The 21,741-nt window shown below is 43.9% G+C and overlaps 3 protein-coding genes across 3 annotated transcripts; 1 reads left to right on the forward strand and 2 right to left on the reverse strand.

Annotated features, from left to right (window-relative positions):
* Positions 1-4,088: 4,088 nt before the first annotated feature.
* On the reverse strand, positions 4,089-10,555 carry LOC109487246. The gene is made up of 6 exons (XM_019791229.1): positions 10,095-10,555; positions 8,855-8,955; positions 7,376-8,674; positions 6,061-6,292; positions 5,481-5,679; positions 4,089-4,115 (listed from the first exon to the last, which is right to left on the reverse strand). Exons 1-6 carry the CDS (start codon positions 10,406-10,408, stop codon positions 4,089-4,091), a joined length of 2,172 nt encoding a protein of 723 aa, XP_019646788.1. The 5' UTR covers positions 10,409-10,555.
* Positions 10,556-11,639: 1,084 nt separating this feature from the next.
* Positions 11,640-16,852, reverse strand: LOC109487247 (collagen alpha-1(I) chain-like). Its single transcript, XM_019791230.1, has 6 exons — positions 16,819-16,852; positions 14,611-14,697; positions 13,830-13,946; positions 12,983-13,057; positions 12,089-12,718; positions 11,640-11,764 (listed from the first exon to the last, which is right to left on the reverse strand). Exons 1-6 carry the CDS (start codon positions 16,850-16,852, stop codon positions 11,640-11,642), a joined length of 1,068 nt encoding a protein of 355 aa, XP_019646789.1.
* A 1,381-nt stretch (positions 16,853-18,233) lies between these two features.
* On the forward strand, positions 18,234-19,955 carry LOC109487248 (collagen alpha-1(XXIII) chain-like). The gene is made up of 3 exons (XM_019791231.1): positions 18,234-18,276; positions 18,854-18,961; positions 19,339-19,955. The coding sequence occupies exons 1-3, from the start codon at positions 18,234-18,236 to the stop codon at positions 19,953-19,955; spliced, it is 768 nt and encodes a 255-aa protein (XP_019646790.1).
* Positions 19,956-21,741: the final 1,786 nt, after the last annotated feature.

Genomic DNA, 21,741 nt, shown 5'->3' on the forward strand with positions numbered 1-21,741 from the left:
TCCTTGTCTTCGCGGGAACACATTATCTTTATGCCCCTGACTTGAACAGGCACAGGTTTCGCACTGCTTGTGTCAACATTACGTCATCTGCCAATGCAAAGGTCAAAGGTCCAATACAAAGGCTTTGGAAATACCCGTAAACATATCAGGTAACCTGCCTACCTGCCTAAGACTTTAGTGCAAGGGCCAGTCCGTACCTCCTGCCCTTCTCATGTTTATGGCAAAATCATGTAGCGAAATCACTATATATAGGTAATCCAAACGTTATGGAGTCCCAGGACTCTGCATACGCGTGCGGTAACCTGCCTACCTGCCTAAGACTTTAGTGCAAGGGCAAGGGCCAGTCCGTACCTCCTACCCTTCTCATGTTTATCCCAAAATCATGTAGCGAAATCAATATATGTAGGTAATCCAAACGTTATGGAGTCCCAGGACTCTGCGCGCTGCGGAAGATTCTAAAGCAAAGAAACGACATACTAAGTAGTTTGCATTCCCTTCATAATGGACCGTTCCATAAGCCACGCCCCCCTTAGCAACGCTAAGCGGTGTTTATTGAGGCCGCACAACACAATACACCAGTTTATTTCACCGTCAGACCTCCGTTGCCATGGCAACGGCCACTATGACCGTCCACTATGCTTTACAATGGGAGTTCCCCACTGGCCCAAGAACGCGTATCCCTCCCCCCTTTTTTTGCCGTAAAAACGGCTTACACTAACTACAAATCACTCAGAACGTGAGAGGATACAACAATGATACCCGCTAGCCAGAAAAAGTCGGCCGGAATAGTAAATTTGACCTGAAAAGAAGACCATTAAATGGCCCGTCATTAGGGCCTTGTACGGGACCTAGCCCTACGACAGGTGCCGAAGTGCAAAGTTGCCGAAATCTCAGCAACCGTTTGGATTTGTGGAATAAAATTTGGCCGAGTTTCACATCTTTACTAGTTTTATCGAAAAAAAATCAAGGTCAAGTTCGTTTAAGGCCGCACAACACAGTATTCATGGGCGAACCCCGTAGTCAAAAGTAGTCCGGGCACAAAGTAGTGCTACACAATACTAGGGAAGGGTGCAGAGATTGTTTTGTGCATGGCATCGAGACAGAACCTGTGATAAATGTTAGAGGAATGCGTCAGTTTTGAGACTGTAAAAGTTGGATTATGGTGCGTGTTGAGTCGGCGTAGATTTGCGCTTGGATACTTGTCCCGCCTAGTACTGTGCGTCGGCTGCAGTCCCATGACCTCCGCAGTGGCGCTAATAAAAGAGGGCGCGAGAAGAGAACTAGCCGGCAAATTCAAGCTCATTTTCACATATTTTGTACACTCTACCCTGAAATTAAACATATCAAAATTCTGAACCTTGCTTGTGCACCCTAGTATGATTTTCCGTGAGTCGAAGTGAGTCACTTTGGGGTCCTTAACTATAGAAATCCCCATAGGGCTAATACTGTGTTGTGCCGCCTTGAGCCTGTTGCTCTTGGCCGTGTGACGGTCATGATCCTGTGAGTTGTGGCGTTCTGACAGCGTAAATCCGCCGGTATGTGCCTCCAGTCCGCGGCAGGCTAATGGACCGTTCCATAAGTCACGCCCCCCTTAGCAACGCTCTAGCAACTCGAACACCTCCGTCAAAATCAGCGCGGGAAGGGCCGTACCGACTGCCGCCGCCAGAATGTCGGATTTGCAGCCCAACTTTACGGTCGATTTTTCGGCAGCGAAAAACTCTCCCAGGAGACGAAAAAATTGGTTAAGCTATATTTGTTGAACGGTACATCCGCAGAGTAGAATTATTTTAGGAGGGGACAGAGGTAGCTTCAGTGAGAGCAATTTTTTTTCGCTCAATACAGACGCGGGATTGGCCGGATAGCGTCACACGGTAGGTGGACAAGAATGCCCGGTTGCTGACTAACAGCCGATACATGTGTGAAACAGAGTACGTTTATCTGTAACAGGTTTTCCACGGCATTTGCTGCATGCATCACAGCTGCATACAAGCTCGGGAAAAAAAACGAAATGGGAAATAAAAACTCACGGGGACTCACGAGGGAGGGCGCAACTTATAAAGGGATTTGTGGTACAAGTAGAAAAATAAGCACGCAAACACGGACATAAACAATAGCGATAGGTTATGAACAAATGGAAGAATAACAGAACGTCCTTAATCAACTTGAAAGTGCATGCAATGTCACAAATTCAGTTTGACATGTAAAACAAGCAGTTTTTATCTAGCAGACATCAACTCAGTTTGCTGCTTTTAGATTTCCCGCGCTGAGTTTGACGGAGGTGTTCGAAATAGAACTGGGATTCGAAATAGGATTCGATGCGTTCGATCTGGAACGGTCCATTATGTCATACATAAAAAGTTATCATAATACTTACATGTTCTTATTTAAAGGAGGCCTTCTTCATACCGCCTGGGTATTTGACAGTACAGCAGTGGATCATGCATAAGTTTGCATGGACTTCATGAATAAGTATGTAATATATGCCTAAAGCTTTTCATTATCATCATATATTACTTAGAAATACATGTATTACCTATATGTTCTGTTGTGTGGAGGACATATTTCGTACCGCCTGTTTTGTGTCATGAACATGATTGTGTATAGTTAGTTGTCCTAAAATAACGAGAAATAGAAGAACGGCAAGTGGCGACAGTTCGTCACAGCCAGGCAAACACAACGGCAAACAAAATGCCAGCTGCAAAATCCCATCATATACTTACTGTTTATTACTACTATCATATCTTACATAGAACTCTTGTTTTACCTACATGCTCGGTTGTGGGAACGACCTGCTTCGTACCTCCTGGACTTGAGAGCTGCACTGGTCATGAGCAAGTGTGTAGAGTTACAGGTGAGGAATAGGGCAATGTAACGTGGCGACATTTTTTTATTCATCAAAAACATCAAACATAACAAGGACAGTGTGGCGCTGCACTAAAGTTTACAACTTATATTATTAACAGTGCCACGCAACAAAAAACATTTAACGTTTAAATACACAAAGTTGACATACCAGTGCGCCGACAGTTTGTCGCAGACAGGTATTACTGAACACAGCGGCAAACAAAATGCCGACGACGAAGCCACATCACCAGTTGTAAGGATCCGGAGAAAGCTGGGGAAACGTGTGGACAAAGTTGACATACCAGTGCGCCGACAGTTTGTCACAGACAGGTATTACTAAACACAGCGGCAAACAAAATGCCGAATGCGAAGTCACATCACCAGTTGTACGGGTCCGGAGAAAGCCGGGGAAACGTGTGGATGTGGGGACCCGGATGTGGGTCTGGTTAAACAGCTGTGCCTCGTGCACACGTGACGTGTCGGTCTCTTCTGGCAACGGCTTTCAGGTCGGTTAGCCTCTAACCAGGCCTGCCTGAGGGGTATGGATGGTAGAATATCGGCGAATAGTAGCCTCTACCATCCCTGTCTAAGGGGTGTGGACTAGTGGTAGAATGTGGGCGAAGAAAGTAGCCTCTACCAGCCCTGTCTGAGGGGGTATGGATGTTAGAATATGGACAAGGAAAGTAGCCTTCACCAGGCCTACCTAAGTCTAATGGGTCATGGATAGTAAAATAGCAGCAAAAATAGTAACCCTCTTCAGACCTGGATAGTAAAATACTGACAAAAAGGTAGCCTCCACCAAGCCTGCCTAAGAACTGGATAGTATAATATTTGTAAAAATAATAGCCTCCATTAAGCCTGACTAAGAGGTTATGGATAGTAGAATATCTGTACAAATAGCAGTCTTCACTAAGCCTGCCTGATGATGTATGGATGGTAGAATATTGGCAAAAATAATATCCTGCGCCAGACCTTCCTAAGGGGTTATGGATAGTAGAATATCTGCAAACATAATACCCTCTACCAGGTTATGGATAGTAGAATGTTGGCAAAATAGTAGCCTCCACCCGGGCCTGCCTAAGGGGTTACGCCATATTGGATAGTAGAATATAGAGTAAAATAGAAGCCTCCACGAGGCCTGCCTAAGGGGTTGTTTGTTTTTGTACACGTGAGGTCACAAGTTATTAGCCATTTAGGTAACATTTCTCATCCAATGCAGATATTTCCCGACTAAAATACATGTACTATGGTACAGGTAACCATGTAAACACCTAAAACATAAAGAAATGACAATAAACACATGAATCTGTTATATTATAGTTATATCAGGCATTCACAAGTAGCCGACTAGTCAATTTCTGCGATTTCTGAAAACTAAACGCTTTATTCTAATCACGGATGGCATTTTTACTTGCTGCGCATGATCTAATGTTATTCAGTACTATTGCTATATTGGGATGTGCCGGGTTGTCCCTGTGGATAACGTTCATCATATTCAGTGACTCTTCGTAATACTTCATAGCTTTCCAATAATCACCGAGTTTGTCCCAACAGTTCCCAATGTTGTTTAGTGATAAAGCAATGTCGGGATGTGGCGTCGTCTCGCCATAGATAGCTTTCATCATCTTCAGTGACTCTTCGTAGTAGCTGATAGCTTTCCTCTGATCGCCAAACTTATTCCAACATACCCCAATGTTGTTTAGTGTTAAAGCAATGTCTGGATGTGGCGTTGTCTTGCCATAGATAGCTTTCATCATTTTCAGTGACTGTTCGAAATAACTAAAAGCTTTCATCTGATCGCCAAGTTCATCCCAACAGTTTCCAATGTTGTATAGTGATGAAGCAATGTCGGGATGTGGCGTTGTTTCGCCATAAATAGCTTTCTTCATTTTCAGTGACTGTTCGTAATAACTGATAGCTTTCCTCTTATCGCCAAGCTCCTTCCAACATGCCCCAATTTTGTTTAGTGATGAAGCAATGTCGGGATGTGGCGTTGTTTCCCCATAGATAGCTTTTCTCATCTTCTGTGACTGTTCGTGATAACTGATAGCTTTCCTCTGATCGCTAAGGTAACTCCAACATGCCCCAATGTTGTTTAGTGATAAAGCAATGTCGGGATGTGGCGTTGTTTCACCATAGATAGCTTTCGTCATCTTCAGTGACTGTTCGTAATAACTGATAGCTTTTCTCTGATCGCCAAGGTCACTCCAACAGTTCCCAATGTTGTTTAGTGATCCAGCAATGCCTGGATGTGGCGTTTTTTCGCTATAGATAGCTTTCATCATCTTCAGTGACTGTTCGTGATAACTGATAGCTTTCCTCTGATCGCCAAGCTTATTCCAACATGCCCCAATGTTGTTTAGTGATAAAGCAATGTGGGGATGTGGTGTTGTTTCGCCATAGATAGCTTTCATCATCTTTAGTGACTGTTCGTAATAACTGACAGCTTTCCTCTGATTGCTAAGCTTATTCCAACAGTTCCCAATGTTGTTTAGTGATGAAGCAATGTCGGGATGTGGCGTTGTTTCGTCGAAGATAGATTTCCTCATCTTCAGTGACTGTTGATGATAACCGATAGCTTTCCTCTGATCACCAAGGCCACTCCAACATAATCCAATGTTGTTTAGTGATGTAGCAATGTCGGGATGTGGCGTTGTTTCGCCGAAGATAGATTTCCTCATCTTCAGTGACTGTTCATGATAACTGATAGCTTTCCTATGATCACCAAGGTCACTCCAACATACCCCAATGTTGTTAAGTGATAAAGCAATGTCGGGATGTGGTGTTGTTTCACCATAGATAGCTTTCATCATTTTAAGTGACTGTTCGTAATGACTGACAGCTTTTCCCTGACTACCAAGCTTACTCCAACAGTTCCCGATGTTGTTTAGTGACGCAGCAGTATTTGGATGTGGTGTTAGCTCGCCATAGATAGCTTTCCTCATCTTCAATGACTGTTCTTGGTAACTGATACCTTTCCTCTGATCACCAAGGTCACTCCAACACAACCCAATGTTGTTTAGTGATCCAGCAATGTCGGGATGTGGCGTCTCGCCATAGATAGCTTTCATCATCTTTAGTGACTGTTCGTAATAACTGATAGCTTTCCTCTGATCGCCAAGATTATTCCAACACTGACCAATGTTGCTTAGTGATGCAGCAATATTTGGATGTAGTGCTCCTTCGCCATAGATATTTTTTTCCATCTTAAGTGACTTTTCGTGATAACTGATAGCTTTCCTCTGATTGCCAAGCTTACTCCAACAGTTCCCAATGTTGTTTAGTGATGAAGCAATGTCGGAATGTGGCGTTGTTTCCCCATAGATAGTTTTCCTCATCTTCAGTGACTGTTCGTAATAACTGATAGCTTTTCTCTGGTCTCCAAGGCTACTCCAACATGCCCCAATGTTGTTTAGTGATGAAGCAATGTCTGGGTGTGGCGTTGTCTCGCCATAGATAGCTTTCCTCATCTTCAGTGACTTTTCATTAAAACTGATAGATTTTCTCTGATCACCAAGGTCACTCCAACATTTACCAATATTGTTTAGTGATGACGCAATGTTAGAATGTGGCGCTTTTTCACCATAGATAGCTTTTTTCATCTTCAGTGACTGTTCGTGATAACTGATAGCTTTCCTCTGATCGCCAAGCTCATTCCAACAAACCCCAATGTTGTTTAGTAATGAAGCAATGTGGGGATGTGCCGTTGCTTTCCCATAGATACCTTTTATCATCTGCATTGACTTTTCATAATAACTGATAGCTTTCCTCTTATCGCCAAGCTCTTTCCAACATGCCCCAATGTTGTTTAGTGTTAACGCAATGTCGGGATGTGGCGTTGTTTCGCCATAGACATCTCTCTTTATCTTCAGTGACTGTTCGTGATATCTGATAGCTTTCCTCTGATCGCCTAGCTTACTCCAACAAACTCCAATGTTATGTAGTAATGAAGCAATGTCAGGATGTGGTGTTGTCTCGCCATAGATAGCTTTCATCATTTTCACTGACTGTTCATTATAACTGATGGCCTTCCTTTGATCGCCAAGATGACTGAAACATGCCCCAAAATTTCCAAGTAAAGAGGCAAATCTGGGACGCCTTTTGGTGTCTCCGTCAATAGTATTTCCAATAATAATTGCACGTTCGTAGTAGCTTTTTGCTATCTCATAGTCACAACGCCTGCAAGAGGCACCGCCTAATTCACAAATTACTTCGAACTGTCTTTCCTCATCATCGCCCGCCTCTTTCAGAGCTGCCTCCAAGTGACGTATGGATGCGTCTAACTGGAACAGCTGTTGTTTTATTAGACCCCTAGTTAGAGATGAGGTTTCAAAAATTGCAATTGGTAATGTCTTTGTATCTTCATTTTCCACTGCAACTATAGCTGCCATGCATAGTTTTAATGGAATGGCTGTATAGTAGTACCTGAACAACATTTTAGAGTCTGGTATGTAGAAAACTGACTGAACAAAAGTGTCATCTACGTCTTGTTCCCCCAGTTGGGTTTTCATCTCCGTGAGAGGAGACAGTGTGTCCTTCTGTCCTCCGTTGGCAATGTACGTTCTTAACCGTAGCTCCGCTGAGATGCTGATCAGTACAGTCAAGTGGTGGGCATCTTCGTCACTGATCCGCTGTGTCTTCTGTAACTCTTCTATCGTTATCCACACACTGGGGATCGTGATACCACAGCAAACACTCAACACATCAACGGCCACGCTGGGAAAACGGTAGATTTCTTTCTTGACATTCAGAAGTTGTCCCGTTGGCTCAGAATGTTCTAATTCTATTTGCCGAATATCATCTTCAAATGAAGCTGACAAGCGTGACAGTACAGGGGAACGGTCTAAGGTTTCATTGACTCTGTTCGTATAATCCTCCACCAAAGACTCGTCTCCTGTTAAGTAGGTCACCCGTCTGAGGATGTCTGACAGGTGATAGCCTTCCGCCAGGGCAATGTGCAGATGCTGATATTCGGCCAACTTGGAGGGAGTCTGGATGAGACTAACGGGAGGTTTGCCTTTGGTTTCGTCTCTTCCAAACGGAGTTTTAGAAGCCCATGGCATGAAGCCGTCGAAGGCGAAGCCGCGAGGTGTGACGGAGTCGTAGAACCAGTTTTTCTCTGGGTCCTCTGAGAGAAAGTCGTTGAGTGACGGGATGGCCATGGCTGGGAGGATGGTTTCCCCAAGGTTGATGACTTTGAGATGTAAGTAGTGTGTGAGATTTAGGAAGTAGCTCCGTGTATCATCATCATCCTTCCCCTCCTCAATCAGAATGGCGAACTCCAGGTCGGAGTACGGCGTCACCAGTTCTGTGGCTTGTGACCCCAACCCGACGAAAGCGTACTTACAGGGAGGAGGTCCGAGTTTGGCGATGCATTCATCTGTCAGTACTTGGATAAACTCTTTTCTTTCAACTGTGATGCTCTTGAACAAGTTCTTGATTGCTTCAGCTCGTTTGATCTCTACCTCTCTCACGACGGGATCGTCTTCATCATACTGATAAGGGTTGTGTTCCTGACGAATTATTTCGAGCTGAGATTTTGCACGGGCGCGCGAGTTGTCCAGTTCCTTTCTGTGATCTAACGCGCTGCTATACGGACACGGTTCACAGTCAAGGTTACAGGTGTTTCTAAGAAACTGTCTTTCTGTTTCTTGCAGTCTTGTTACCATGTTTTGTTTGTCTCCACCTGTTCTGGCCATGGAGGCGTTATACAGAGCTGCCGCCTGTGTGAATTTCCTACCTTCTCCTGTCCGCTTACCTCGCTCGACGTAGACGTCACCCAACCTGCACAGACAGTCGGCTTCTTTAACCTTGTTGGGTTTACTTGGGTCTGTTGGTAAGGGGAAGAAAAAAATGACTCCAACTGTTAAATTCAACTTTGAAGGATGATATTTGTGTCATAACTGGTGGTTTTACTTTAAAAAAATAACACAAAAAATAAGATAAAATTTTGGAAATTCTATGATTAGCCATGAATTAATGGTGTTTTCAAGGAATCTGTATAACAGACCGTGAACCAGCTTCAGGGCGGCTGCTAGGTTCGTCTCTGCTGCGTCCAGGTCTCCATTTCTCACGTGAAGGTCTGCCGTCTGGATGTACCTGCGGTAGGAGCTGGAAAAGATAACAAACTTTGTAAATGTGGTTTCGCAAAGACGAAAAATGCACTAGACCAGTCAATGCAAATGGCTCCATGTTCCTATCTATGAATTTGAAGAAGAGTTATTTTGAGTTGAAACAGTTAACAACATATCAGACATAAAATCACTAACATGTCGTCGTCCTCTTGACTGGTGGTCTCGTCGCTAGAGGGCGCAGCTGAGAAGGGAGAGAAGTGGCCCTTCCGTCCTCTCACGTCTTGTTGTTTTTGCGTACGTGTTGCCCTTTGCTAGAGCCGATAGAAAGTACATGATTGACAGATTATCGATTATACAATTGACCTTTGACCAATGGTCAAAGTTGAAGGACGCTACGTGATACGTAAAAGGTCATCATGTTCCATACGTGCTGACCTCTATAAAACCCGATAAGAAGTCATGAATGATTAAAAAGATGTAAAATCGTGTTATCTAATGCACAATTATACTTTTAGCAATTGTCAAAGGTAAAGGACCTGACATGATCCCATTGGGCACAATAGACTATAGACGCAAAGCGTGAATATTCTCAGCTTCTTGAATCTTGAACGATTCTGTCCTTAAAGATACAGAATTTACTGAACTCAAAACTTTATCAGCTAAGGTAAAAAAATGACAATAGGCTAGGGTAAAAATATAATTTTTCTGAAGCTGATATCAGTCTAAAGGCAAAATTTTCTACCTCATCATGACGCTTGTGCTCTTGGCTTCCCCAAATTTCTACTTAATTCACTTACCTTGTTCTTTGTTGTGTTGACGCCTTGCCTGATTTTTGCGGTGTGCAGTAAGCGGTGAACAATGACAACTGTTCCATGAACGTTGTGACACCGCGCCAGTGCCCTGTTGTACAGAGCAGTAGCTCTAGTTAAGTTTCTAGTGTCTCCAGTTTCTGTTCCTCTTTTCAGGTACACGTCACCCAGACTCTTGATCGCTTCTGTTTCTAACATGCTGTTGTCTTTTACTATCGCCTCTACCATCACCTGTGCGTATCCAACCAGCAAAGAGTCTGTGTTACCTCCGGTAGCCCGTCTCTTGTCCAGGGCTTGAAACTTTGCCGCTACCTTTGCAGGTGTAGTCGTCTCCTTGTCTTCAGTTGGCTGTTCCTTACCCTGTGACGACACTCCTTGTAAAAGCCTCTCCGTGTAGTGGTAGCGGTGTTCTATACCATCTGCCTGTTCTTCATGATAACACCGTACCATAGCGGCCAGATAAAGCGCCAAGGCCGTGTTGAACTTCCCCACGTCCTTCCCGAGTCTTTCCTTCTCCACGTTCACGTCGCCCAGAGTTTTGAGCAGCTCCACTTCCGCCAGCCTGTCCGTGTCGGCCATGGCGTCCACCAGGGCACGGAGGTAGCCTGTCTCCGCCCGGGCTAGTCCGTACCTCCTGCCCTTCTCGTCCGCCTCACGGAGTTTCTCACACACCCGCAACATGGCGACCCTCCGCTGAGAGAACGTCTTTAAAACTGTTCCCCGTTCTCCGTGTTGGCTTTATGCGCGTGACTCGAGCAAACACAGGTCTGGACAAACATCCCGCTGCTGGTGTCAGCATTACATCATCCCTCAGCCGATAACAAAGTTCAAAAGTCCAGTTACTACACTAAAACATCGATAATCCTCGTAAATATGTCAGGTGGCATGTGGTATTGTTTTTCTATCAATCAAATGTGATTGATGCTAAGTCTCTGACTCACACAGTGGTTGCTAGGAATGAGGTGTTAACAAATTAATGTAGAACTATCGAGGTTTCCAAACATCTGCACTATTTTTGCCAAAAGCACATAAAAGACGCAGGCAACTATAGGTAAATATATTTACCACAGCAGTTTAATTTGATCCATTACAACAAAGCACAATACAGTATATACTGAACTACATCAACTGAAATCTAGTTTAATTTGGTCCTTGGTCCATGAGCATACATGTAGGCATATTGGCATCCGAACAATACAAGAGTTTTAAAAAGGGCATAGAGCCTTAAGTCTCCTGTCTCCTGGCGACAATCTTAAACACTGCAGCTGATTTAAACACAACATTAAGTTTTATGCTTCAAATGCATAGGAGACTATACAGTACATTACACTCAAGATTGCAAGCGGCGTTGTCATCCCAAAACCCAACATTACAAAAAGTCGGTTCCTCCGTCTTCCTCTGTCTCAAAATAGACGTGAAATGTAGGCATGCATTTAGAAGCTAGCTCGTTTTAGTTATGCAATATTGTTGCCACTGTTTCTATATCTCTTTGTTAAATTTTCGTTTTTGTACTTACTATTCGACCTTGGGTAAAGCTTTGAAATAAACAATAGCATATTGATGACTTGCGGATATGGAGACGTTTGCTAACATGCGTCGCTTTAGTCGCAAGACTTCCACGAGCCGTTATACACGGCAGTTTTGGAGCAGCATTCTGCAATTTATTGTAGAGTTTGAATTTCCTATGGGTTAAACAATGACGTACAATCACTTGCCAATGGGTAAATAGAGACCTTTGCTAAGATACGTTGGTCGCGACGCCTTAGTCGCAAGACTTCCAAGAGCCCTTTAATATACACGGCAGTTTTGGAGCACCACTCTACATGTATATCCCATAACCCATTCTTTACGCACACAATAACACATTGAATTTCCCTTAAACAATAACGTATAATACGTTAGTCTCCGCGCTTTAGTCGCAAGACTTCCAAGAGCCGTTATACACGGCAGTTTTGGAGCACCACTCTTTATCCCAGTCCACCTTGGTACAGGAGCAGTACGTCTGGTTCTTGTACACAAACGGGAAGTGGCAGCTCGCTGAGGAAGGGAACAAAAGAGTCGGATGAGTGATATTTTTTCTTTTCCTTTCAGGATATGATATTTTTAATGATTTGAAGCACCTGGATGAAGAAGTATCATGTAGCCCGGGCTATATGATATTCATAGCAAGAGAAAGGAATGAAGAAGGAAAGATAAGGAAGAAAGAGAGAAAAAAGAGAAAAGGAAAGAAAGAAGGAAAGGAAGAAAGAAAGAAGGAAAGAATTTGAAATAGATAAACTTAAGAAAGAAAGAAAGAAATAGATAAACTTAAGAAAGAAAGAAAAAGAAGGAAAGAAACTTGAGAAAGAAAGAATGTCTCACCTTTCTCCGCTCTGCACTGCAAGTATCCCGCTGGCCCAGGCGGCCCAGCAGGGCCCCTCAGCCCTTCGGCGCCGACCGGTCCGGGTGGCCCGTCCCGCCCTTTAGGGCCAGCTGGCCCCATGGCTCCCTTTTCCCCTGGATTGCCCGGGCGCCCTGGGGGTCCGGCTGGCCCAGGACGTCCGGATCCGGGGCGGCCGTCCGCTCCGCTGCGTCCTGGTGGTCCGGCAGGGCCGCGAACTCCTCGCTCGCCATCCTTTCCCTTCGGGCCGACTGGCCCTGTTGGCCCCTTTTCACCGGGGGGACCAGGTGGACCTGGAGGACCGTGGACTCGGAACTGGCCCCCCGTTCCATTAGGGCCAGCTGGCCCCATGACCCTCTTGTCACCCGGAGGCCCAAGTGCGCCTGAGGGGGCTCGGAACTTGCCGCTCGTTCCATTAGGGCCAGCCGGCCCAGTAGTACCCTTTTCTCCCGGGAGCCCAGCTGGACCCGGGGTTCCGGGGGCCCCCTTCTCACCCGGGGGCCCAGGTGGGCCTGGAGGCCCGGGAGGCCCCATCAGGCCTCCAGGTCCTTTTGGGCCATTGGATTCTGTGGGTCCCTTTCCTCCCAGAGTTTCGGGCGGCCCGTGATAGCCTGGAATAAGTGAGTAGTTTGAAATGTATTAATTTTCATTAAAAGGGACAATATTACTGGCAGATACTCAATTCAGCACCAAGGACATGTGGTATTAGTAGAAAATGCATCTTTAATTCTCCTGTCTAGCAATAGATAGAATCATTGGGTAATAAGTTAGTCATCAATGGCAACAGACTTAATCTATACTAAACAATAAGCAGTTCACTCAAAGGTGGAAGTCTGCAGATTGCATCTTTTCCTCTGATAGAATGCATTACTTACCCTTTAGCTCCGGCGGTCTCAGTTTTGCCCAAGCGCGAAGGTTCTTCACTTCTGCTGTAAGAGTAGTGACTCTGACTGTATCAAAAAAGGGAAAATTAAAATTTTGATGACGGATCGGCAATAATTATATTGCTTTTGTTTTCAAAGAAATAATGTTTTACTGACAACTTGGGACTGGCTGGCGTTTCGGTAACTTTTCAGCTGCCTTCCTTGATCCCTAAACGAACAGTACTATTGCTTGCCGCATGGTGGCATTGTCGAAAGGTCGACCAGGCCATGTTTCCAAATGTCTAGCCTCTACCTAATCTCCAAGCAGATCATACGGTGGCAAGGCAGTATTGGCCAGAGGAGTGTTCATTACTCAAAACTGGCCAAATAGTCAGATAAAATGCCAGTAGCGGAGTTGATACATTTGCCGCCACAAGGCCTCTCCACCTTCCAGCCACTTCCGACGCCTGGTATAGGATAGTCAATTTCTTCCAAACCAAATCATTTTTGCAATGACCTCCCAACATTTTTAGTCTATTGAGACTAATTTTACAACTACCACAATTATTATTACACCACGGGGAAGTATGATGATTGTGGTGTCGTGTGGCGTACTGGCAGAATGCTCGATTCGGAACCAAGAGGTCCCGGGTTCGAGTGCTGACATGCCACCGATCTTGTGCCCTTGGGAAAGGAACTTTACACGACTTTCCTCACTTCCCTCAGCTGAAAATGAGTAATGTGTTGTCCCCTGTGTTGGAGGCGGCATTAATACAAGTTGAAAAAAAAACTTGGGTGTGCCGTCACCACGTGGTCTTGTGATTACATGTTGGAATATAAAAAAAAAGTATAAAGGTACCTGCAAAGTACGGCTGCAGTATGGCGATGAACACAGCGCAGACGATGCCGATGGTTTTCATCAGGGTCTTGCACAGGCGAAATGCTTTCGTCTTCTTGCCGTTCACACGATAGACATCTGTTGGCCCAAACAAGTATACTTTGTTAAGCTTCACAGAAGACAAATTTATTGGTGTTACAAGTCGTTCGATGTAATGTAGCCAGCTGTCGTGTTGATTCTCTATAGTCCACGTGTATCCAGAACCTTGCCTGGGGCAGTTACGTTCTTGGACACGTGGGGACTATCCAGAACCGTGCCTGATCCTAACCCTAACCCATTTGGAGATAGAACAAGATAGGCCCAGTTCCGCGGCGCGGCGGTAGCTGGCTACATTACACCGAACGACTTGTTACACCTAACCTTGAACATCAGACTCTAAACACTGGTTAGTGCTATCTAACGACAACGCCTACTGTACTTGGTTCTACTGTTCTGGATACAGTAGCATTACTGGAACCTTAAAGAACGCGGGAGGACTCAGGGTTCCCATGGCAAGAACCTCCAGACTGCAGAGTTCATTTCTGCATCACACAATCATACTCTATTACAGTAAAATGCAGACTTGGTTATTTATGTGTTGTACATATTGTAATTGTCGTGAATCTATATGTTCTGTTCGTACCTACATTGTATTTTTATGTATATGTAAAGTCAGCACAATTCAGCGGTCCATAATTTTTTAAAATGTAATGCTGCTATGCTGACCACTGCTTGAATAAAGAATAATAAATAACCGGTTTACCTGCTCTGGAGACGTACATGGCGTTAGAAACGGTCGCTGCGGCGTCAGCTCGCGACCTCCAGTCACCCTCACTCATGTCTGCGGGGTCTGAAGGAATCAGCAGGAATTATGATTCTAATTATGTTTACCGAAGGAAAACATAATGTTTTTGCTCAGTTTCTTCTTCCTCTTCTTCTTCTGTTCTCCAAACAGTGACCTCAATGACCTGAGCCAATGTTGTGTCTGTTACCATGGTAACTAGTGTTGGGTCACATCATGTTGCAATTTCATAGCAGTAGGGATATAGACTCCTGTCTGACCATGTCACCTTTCTAGTTATATTGAGAATCATCCAGAATAATCAAAGTCGAACAGGAAAAACATACTGCTGCAAAATAGGCGTTGACATACACAACCGACTCTTAAATCTTAGTTAGCATTTATTTTGAACGGGAGTCTGGAAATAAGCATTCAACAATCCCGTCCGCAAAGCAATGTTCACAGCAAAGGTTACTGATAAACATTACGCAAGCAACAAGGGAACACAAGCAGCTAATTCTGTACATAGAACAAAATAGGTAGATTAATGTGTTATCAAAATCCACACATACACAAAAACATATATACAAAGACATGTAGTGAAATGCAACATGTGCAGTATGGTCGGAAGCAATTTATCTAAAGTTTACTGATAGATAATACATGAGAGGCATCAATGGAACGTAAGCAACTAATTCTGTGCATAGAACAAAATAGGTAGATTAATGTGTTATCAAAATTAACACAAATACAAATACATATAGTGAAACAATATATGTACATTGTTACCTGCTCTAGACGTGTAGAGCGGATTGTGTATGGTGGCGCCGGCGTCCGCAAGTGACTCCCAATTAGTCTGCTGTGTGTGGGTATTGCCTGGAGGACACGGTACGGTACGGCATACATGTGATGTTTGTCAAAGCGTTAAACTCGCTGCCACCATCTACAGTAAGGGCATTCTCATATATTTATGTATTTGTAAAGGAATCGTAAAGGTATGGATTATATTTACGTCGTACTTAAGCGCACTGAAAGGTGACGGAAAGGCGGAATTTGCCTTTCAGTGGCCTTTACGACGTCGTAAAGTCAACTTAAATATTTTCCCACCTTTCATAATTCTTTACATATTGCGGAAAGTTTGCTTAAGCTTTCGTGCTGTGCAAATAGTTTGGAAAAAACACCTTAAAGTTAGACAAACAAAAGTTAGGCCACACCAAGTAATTTTTATGGATGACGTCCGCGCGCCTTCTTGTTTTGTTTTCGCGCTTTGTAGAGGTCTCCAGAGGACGTCATCCATAAAAATTACTTGTGTGACCTTACGGCATACATGTGATGTTTTTCAAAGAGTGGAATTCGCTGCCACCATGTACCATGTACCATGTACAACACTTTAGAGTTAGACATACCAAGGTATGACAGTGTGACAAAGGCTTCACGTTCATTGACGTCTGTCTTTCTTTTTTTTACCTCTAACTTCGATTGAATTTAGTTTTGGCAGTCAAGGCTTTTTATTATAATGTCTTTGTCGTGGTACATTTTTTCCTTATGGTAGTGACATACAGCATTGGGTTAATTTAAGATTTTTTTCATGACATGTGCAGTGCGAACCACATCGGCTCGATATGGTGTGCCGGCCTTGAAAAAATTGAGACAACGACAAATACAGTAAACATACTGCAGAACAAAAAGTGTCCAGAACGTTTGTTTAGCATCGTTACTAGCCTTTACGAACGTTTAACATTCTGTAGCTTTATCTCAGTTTCAAAACGACCTCTAGTTATTTGAAAGAAATAAATGAATTTCATTCAACGCTTCAAATGGAAAATATCAAACTGTTTCTTCGGTAACCTTTTTTTATCCCAACATATAATCACAAGACATGGTGACGGCACACTTAAGTTTTTTTTTTTTTCAACTTATATTAATGCCGCCACCAACACAGGGGACAATACAATACTCATTTTCACCTGAGCGAAGTGAGAAAAGTCGTGTAAAGTGTTTTACCCAAGGGCACAAGATCGGTGGCATGTCAGGACTCGAACCCTGGACCACTTGGTTTCGAGTCGAGCACTCTGCCGCTGTGTGCCACACCGTGTAGTGTGTTATTAAAAAGAACAAAGACTTCTACTAAGCACACAAACAAAACTTAAAAGAAAACTTGACAAAAAGAACATGAAAACATACACCCACCTTTGCCATTGTCCTTAGAGTACGGCTTTGACATGATGCCACTTGCCAAGCCCTGCATGGCAAAAAAACCTCTGACTCCAAACCAGGGGTTAGCTGAGTAAGACCCAGTCCTAGACTCAAAGGGGTGTATGACTTCACTAGACGGTATTAAAACAGAAGATTAAAGACAACCATATTGATGAATTATTAATTATAACGTCTGTGATACTTTTTATGTTAAGCATGCGCTTAGAATAAAACGATTGAAACGACTTTAGAAACACACGATGACGATTGTACATATGTCATAGTGGACTTTCATCAGTTTTTTTTCATATTCATATTATTCATATTCATATTATTCATTTTATTCCTATTCATTTGCGTCTGCACTTTCTTTGAGCCGCCCAGACCCTGTGTTTAGAATGAAGCGATTGAAACGGCTATAGAAACGCACGATGTCTATTGTACATATGTCATAGTGCACTTTCATCTGTTTTGCATTCATATTCATATTATTTATATTCATATTATTCCTATTCATTTGCGTCTACACTTTGTTTGATCCGCCCAGACCCTGTGTTTATAATGAAGCGATTGAAACGACTTTAGAAACGCACGATGACGACTGTACATATGTCATAGTGTTCTTTTATCCGTTTTTGTTATTCTAATTTGTTGCGTACTGCCGCGTAGTCATTTGCGTCTGGCCTGGGTTTGAATCGCCCAGAGCTTGCCCGATGTAGGACCAGTTTTTGCCGTTTAGTTCAGGGAACGGACAAGCGGTAATTCCATGCCAAAATCCTTACAACCGTTCAAGAGTGGTACGAAAGGTGCGTACGTTTGGTACCATTGATAACCAGTTTCTCATTTATTTCGTTTTTTCTGCGGTAAACACTTTGTTCTAGGTTAGAAAATAGGCATTCGTGAATAATTACATAGGGCTGGTTAAGAATTGTATAGCGAAGCTCTGTAACACCTAGCTTAGGGGCACATAATTGCCCATATGCCCTGGCGTAGGCTCTTGTTAGAATAAACTATGGTTGTGAATTAAGAACTTTGCTATAGAATCAAGTGTGTTGCATGTCAGTGTATTTATGTTTTGTATATTTTCCAGTGTGTTGTGTTCTATGTTAGAACGGACTACAGGACGAATCGCTACTGCTGTTTACATGTATTTGAAATGTATGTGTGCATGTATGCTAAATGCTAACAAAGTCAACCTCAATGTGTTAAAATTTCATTTCATTGCCTTCTGTGATTTTGTATCATTTGAAACGATACGAGTACGTACTGGAAAAGGTAAAAATGAAAAAAAAATGAAAAACCTTTTCAGTCAATTACAGAATTACTTAAGGTGATGCTAATTTATTTTTACTATTCTAGACGCCACAAAAATGCAGCAGCCACAGACTAACTGGAGAACAGTTGCCAACATGGCGGCTAGTATACCCAACCAACTGTACATCTCCACTGCGGGTAAGGAACATAAATGTAATATTCTTATCTACATATAGATATATATAGTCATACACAAGCATACAATATTTGCGTTTTCGTTTCTGTACTTTCATTTGCAATTAGCAGGCGTGTGTGAGTTTTCTAATGCGGATAAAGACTAAGTTGTTCATAATATTGGATATATATAGAGAGAATGGTTTATTCAACAACAAAAACCCTTGCAGCAAAAATGCTGAATTGCGGTTTTTTTCCACTAAAATCGTGTGCTTATCAGCATAATGCATTGCAAATCAGAAATAACAAAGACATAAATCACTATAAATATATAGATATATAGATATATATGGATTTTTCTTTTTACACAACCCTTTTTTCTTTTTACACAACCCTTACTGTATCTCCCCAGCTTACGTTTCGATGTCTGTCAGACACCTTCCACAGTACTTCAGGCAGAGGCACTGTGACAGACACCGTTGAACGTAAGCTGGGGAGATACAGTAAGGGTTGTGTAAGAAGAAAATCCCTATATTTTATGTCCTACCCACCTGATGAAATTATTTCCCGATGTTTATATTATTCTATTTTGGTATACCAGATGTGTATAGTGAGGCCCTCAGGAAGAGAAAACGTTGCAAGAGACTGTGGCAAGGACTCGGCGTGATAGTGTTGGTTACCGTGGTCGTTCTGCAGCCCTACTTCGCAGGTCAGTTTCGGTTGTCATGGTAACTGGTGCTGTAGCAGGCACCCTGTGGTGTCGGATTACGTGATTATGTAGCAAGTTGGAGGGGCCAGTCACCATATCTATGAATGTGTTTGTCTTATGCCACAGCAAGTTATGGATGACATCCTCCGCAGACTCCAAATCTACCGGTAATGCGATAAAAAAAAATTTTGTCCAAAATCTGGCGAAAACAAATGCGCGTAGTGATGCCATCCGTAAAAATTACTTGTTGTGACCTTAAGAATAAACAGAGCAGTAGTTTGTTAGGCCAGACCATGTGGAAATAAACATTATTATGCAATTGCCTTGCAAATGTTACCTGAATTAATTTCTAGTTCATTCTTGTTTTTAAAACACAGCAAGGATCGCCATTCTTTCCAAAGAGGTGGCCGAGCTACGAGAAGGAGACGGTAGGCAAGCGGCGGTCACAGGACCCACGGGCGGTACGGGCGTACCTGGACTAGCCGGCCCCTCTGGGCCACCAGGGCCGCCTGGCGAAAGGGGTCGCCCTGGATATGCCGGCCAGCGAGGGCCAACAGGCGAAAGCTTAAGGGGCCGTCATGGATCGGATGGCCCTCCTCCTGGGCCGCCAAGCGAAATGGGTCGCCCTGGACTGGCCGGACAGCTAGGGCCGCCAGGGGAAAGGAGCCTTCCCGGACCCGCAGGGCCTCCAGGGCCGTTAGGGCCGCCAGAAGAAAATGGCCGTCCCGGAACCCCTGTTCCCACGGAACCAAGAGGAGAAAAGAGCCGTCCTGAGCCCACCGGGCCGCCTGTACAAAACGAAACGGGCAGCCAGTCCATTGCCGTCACTGAGCCTCCAGGAAGTGAGCCCAGTTCGCCGACTGGCCCACCAGAAGAACATGGGCCACCAAAGCCGGTTGAGCCCAAACGGCGAAGGGGAAGTCGGAAAAAGAAAAAGAAGGGCCGCAAGGGCCCGCCGAAGTGGGCTGGGCCATGGTCATGGCAAGGGTGGTAAAACTAAGCTTCAATCTTTCATGAATGACACTGATTCATTATCAATGACCAGTAGTCATTATGGTTACCCTCGCAGAAGTCAAATTTATTTATTGTTTTTTTCTTTATTTCCTTTTCTTCATCTTCTTCCGTCCCAAACAAATAAGGTCAATGACCTGGATTAGAACCAGACGGCTGTCACCGTGGTAACTGGTTCTGTAGCAGAAACCCTGTGGTGTTGGGTTACATTATGTAGCAAGTGGCAGGACACAGTTGGAGGGGCTGGTCACTATATATATGAATGTGTTTCAGTGTGAGTTAACAGAGCTACTGTAGTTTGTTGTACTAAACAGTATGAAGTAAACAGTATGTATTTGCTTTGCAAATGTTACCTATCTGTTCTACATCTTTTATATCAGCAACATTATATCTTGTAGGGCATTGGCATGATAAATGCTACAACAGCCTTCTTTGTTGGACAACTGATGCTATTTGGGTAGAGAAGATCATTAAGTGATGAAATTTATGCACATGGGGCTCTTACTTAAAAGTACTTGCATAATAGGCGAGACATCTCAATAGTAACGTCATTGTTTTATCATACAAGCGGATGAATAGTTTACTAAATGGCCAAAGGTGTATCCTTTATCTAGTCCATACATGCAAAACATGGATGATATAGTTTGGAATGCTAAAATGCCTTGATTACTTAACGGTGCAATATAAAGTAGAACGCCAGGGGGAGCCATTTGGCTACAAGTACTAGTAATTGCAAGGAAACATACGTAAAAATGGTAAATAAAGGATCTAATCTGTAAATCTATCTGATGCTTCTACGTATATTACTGAAGGCTTTGACTTCTTTGGAGGAAGTAACTAATGGATAGACCCAAGTTTTCAATTTGTACTTTGGAGGAGTAAAAATGCTAGAGACCCGCCGACCCATATTTCTCACCAGTCTTACAGGTGCGTTTCTGCCGGTAATGTTGACATCCGATCGAATGTACCGGAGACAATAGCGAGCACGCGCCGTGTACGTTACATCGGTGTATTTGGGGCGATTTGGCGGCACAACAGCGTCTATTGTATCCACAACCGGGCCTATAAAGTTCTTAACGCCTGAATGGGATAGGGTTAGGATCACGCACGTTTCTGGGTAGACTACAGTCTGCAAGAACCTAGTTTACCCCAGGCACGGTTCTGGATACGCGTCGACTATCCAGAACCGTGCCTGGGCATAGTTTTGGAAAAATCACGGTTCTGGATATGCGTGGTCTATCCAGACCCGTGCATAAGGATGGTTCTCAGGGATCGATAAGCCCGGTTCTGGATGGAGGCTCGACGCGTATCCAAGAACGTACATTTTCCCCAGGCACGGTTCTGGATAGTCTCCGCACATCAAAGAACGTACGGGTAGACTTTGGGCACGGTTCTGGATATGCGTGGACTATCCAGAACCGCGCCTCAGCAAGGATCTATCCTATCCTATTCCCTTAGTAGAATGGATTTGGAACTATTATATCAGTATAAATGGCTCAGTGTTGTGATTTCCTACCCCACCCCTGCCCACACTTCCTGTCCTGTCTAACACGGCCTTGTTCGGTGACGTTGTTATTACTGTACCCCGTAGTGATGGTCTAGCCTACACTATGAAGGTTCTGGATAGATCGTGGTTTTGGACACGGCGGCACTTCGTGTATCCAACAGACCCGGAACAATCGGCTCTGGATACGTGTGGGCTATCCAGAATCGCGCCTGAGCTAGTTCTGGTATCCAGAACCGCGCCTGAGCTAGTTCTGGTATCCAGA

This window comes from Branchiostoma belcheri, unplaced genomic scaffold (genome assembly GCF_001625305.1).
Source record: "Branchiostoma belcheri isolate BF01 breed outbred unplaced genomic scaffold, Haploidv18h27 scaffold87, whole genome shotgun sequence".
In the NCBI taxonomy this organism is placed as follows: domain Eukaryota; kingdom Metazoa; phylum Chordata; class Leptocardii; order Amphioxiformes; family Branchiostomatidae; genus Branchiostoma; species Branchiostoma belcheri.

Coding starts and splice junctions, on each gene's coding strand:
- LOC109487247 (XM_019791230.1), bottom strand. CDS start 16,852: ATGTCAAAGCCGTACTCTAAGGACAATGGCAAAG. Junction 14,698..16,818: donor CTCTAAGGACAATGGCAAAG/GTGGGTGTATGT, acceptor TGATTCCTTCAG/ACCCCGCAGACATGAGTGAG. Junction 11,765..12,088: donor GCAGTGCAGAGCGGAGAAAG/GTGAGACATTCT, acceptor TCCCTTCCTCAG/CGAGCTGCCACTTCCCGTTT.
- LOC109487246 (XM_019791229.1), bottom strand. CDS start 10,408: ATGTTGCGGGTGTGTGAGAAACTCCGTGAGGCGGACGAGAAGGGCAGG. Junction 6,293..7,375: donor CAACGGAGGACAGAAGGACA/CACTGTCTCCTC, acceptor CTATCTATGGCG/AGACAACGCCACACCCAGAC. Junction 5,680..6,060: donor GCTATCAGTTATCACGAAAA/GTCACTTAAGAT, acceptor AAAAGCTGTCAG/TCATTACGAACAGTCACTTA.
- LOC109487248 (XM_019791231.1), top strand. CDS start 18,234: ATGGCGGCTAGTATACCCAACCAACTGTACATCTCCACTGCGG. Junction 18,277..18,853: donor ACTGTACATCTCCACTGCGG/GTAAGGAACATA, acceptor TTGGTATACCAG/ATGTGTATAGTGAGGCCCTC. Junction 18,962..19,338: donor TCTGCAGCCCTACTTCGCAG/GTCAGTTTCGGT, acceptor TTTAAAACACAG/CAAGGATCGCCATTCTTTCC.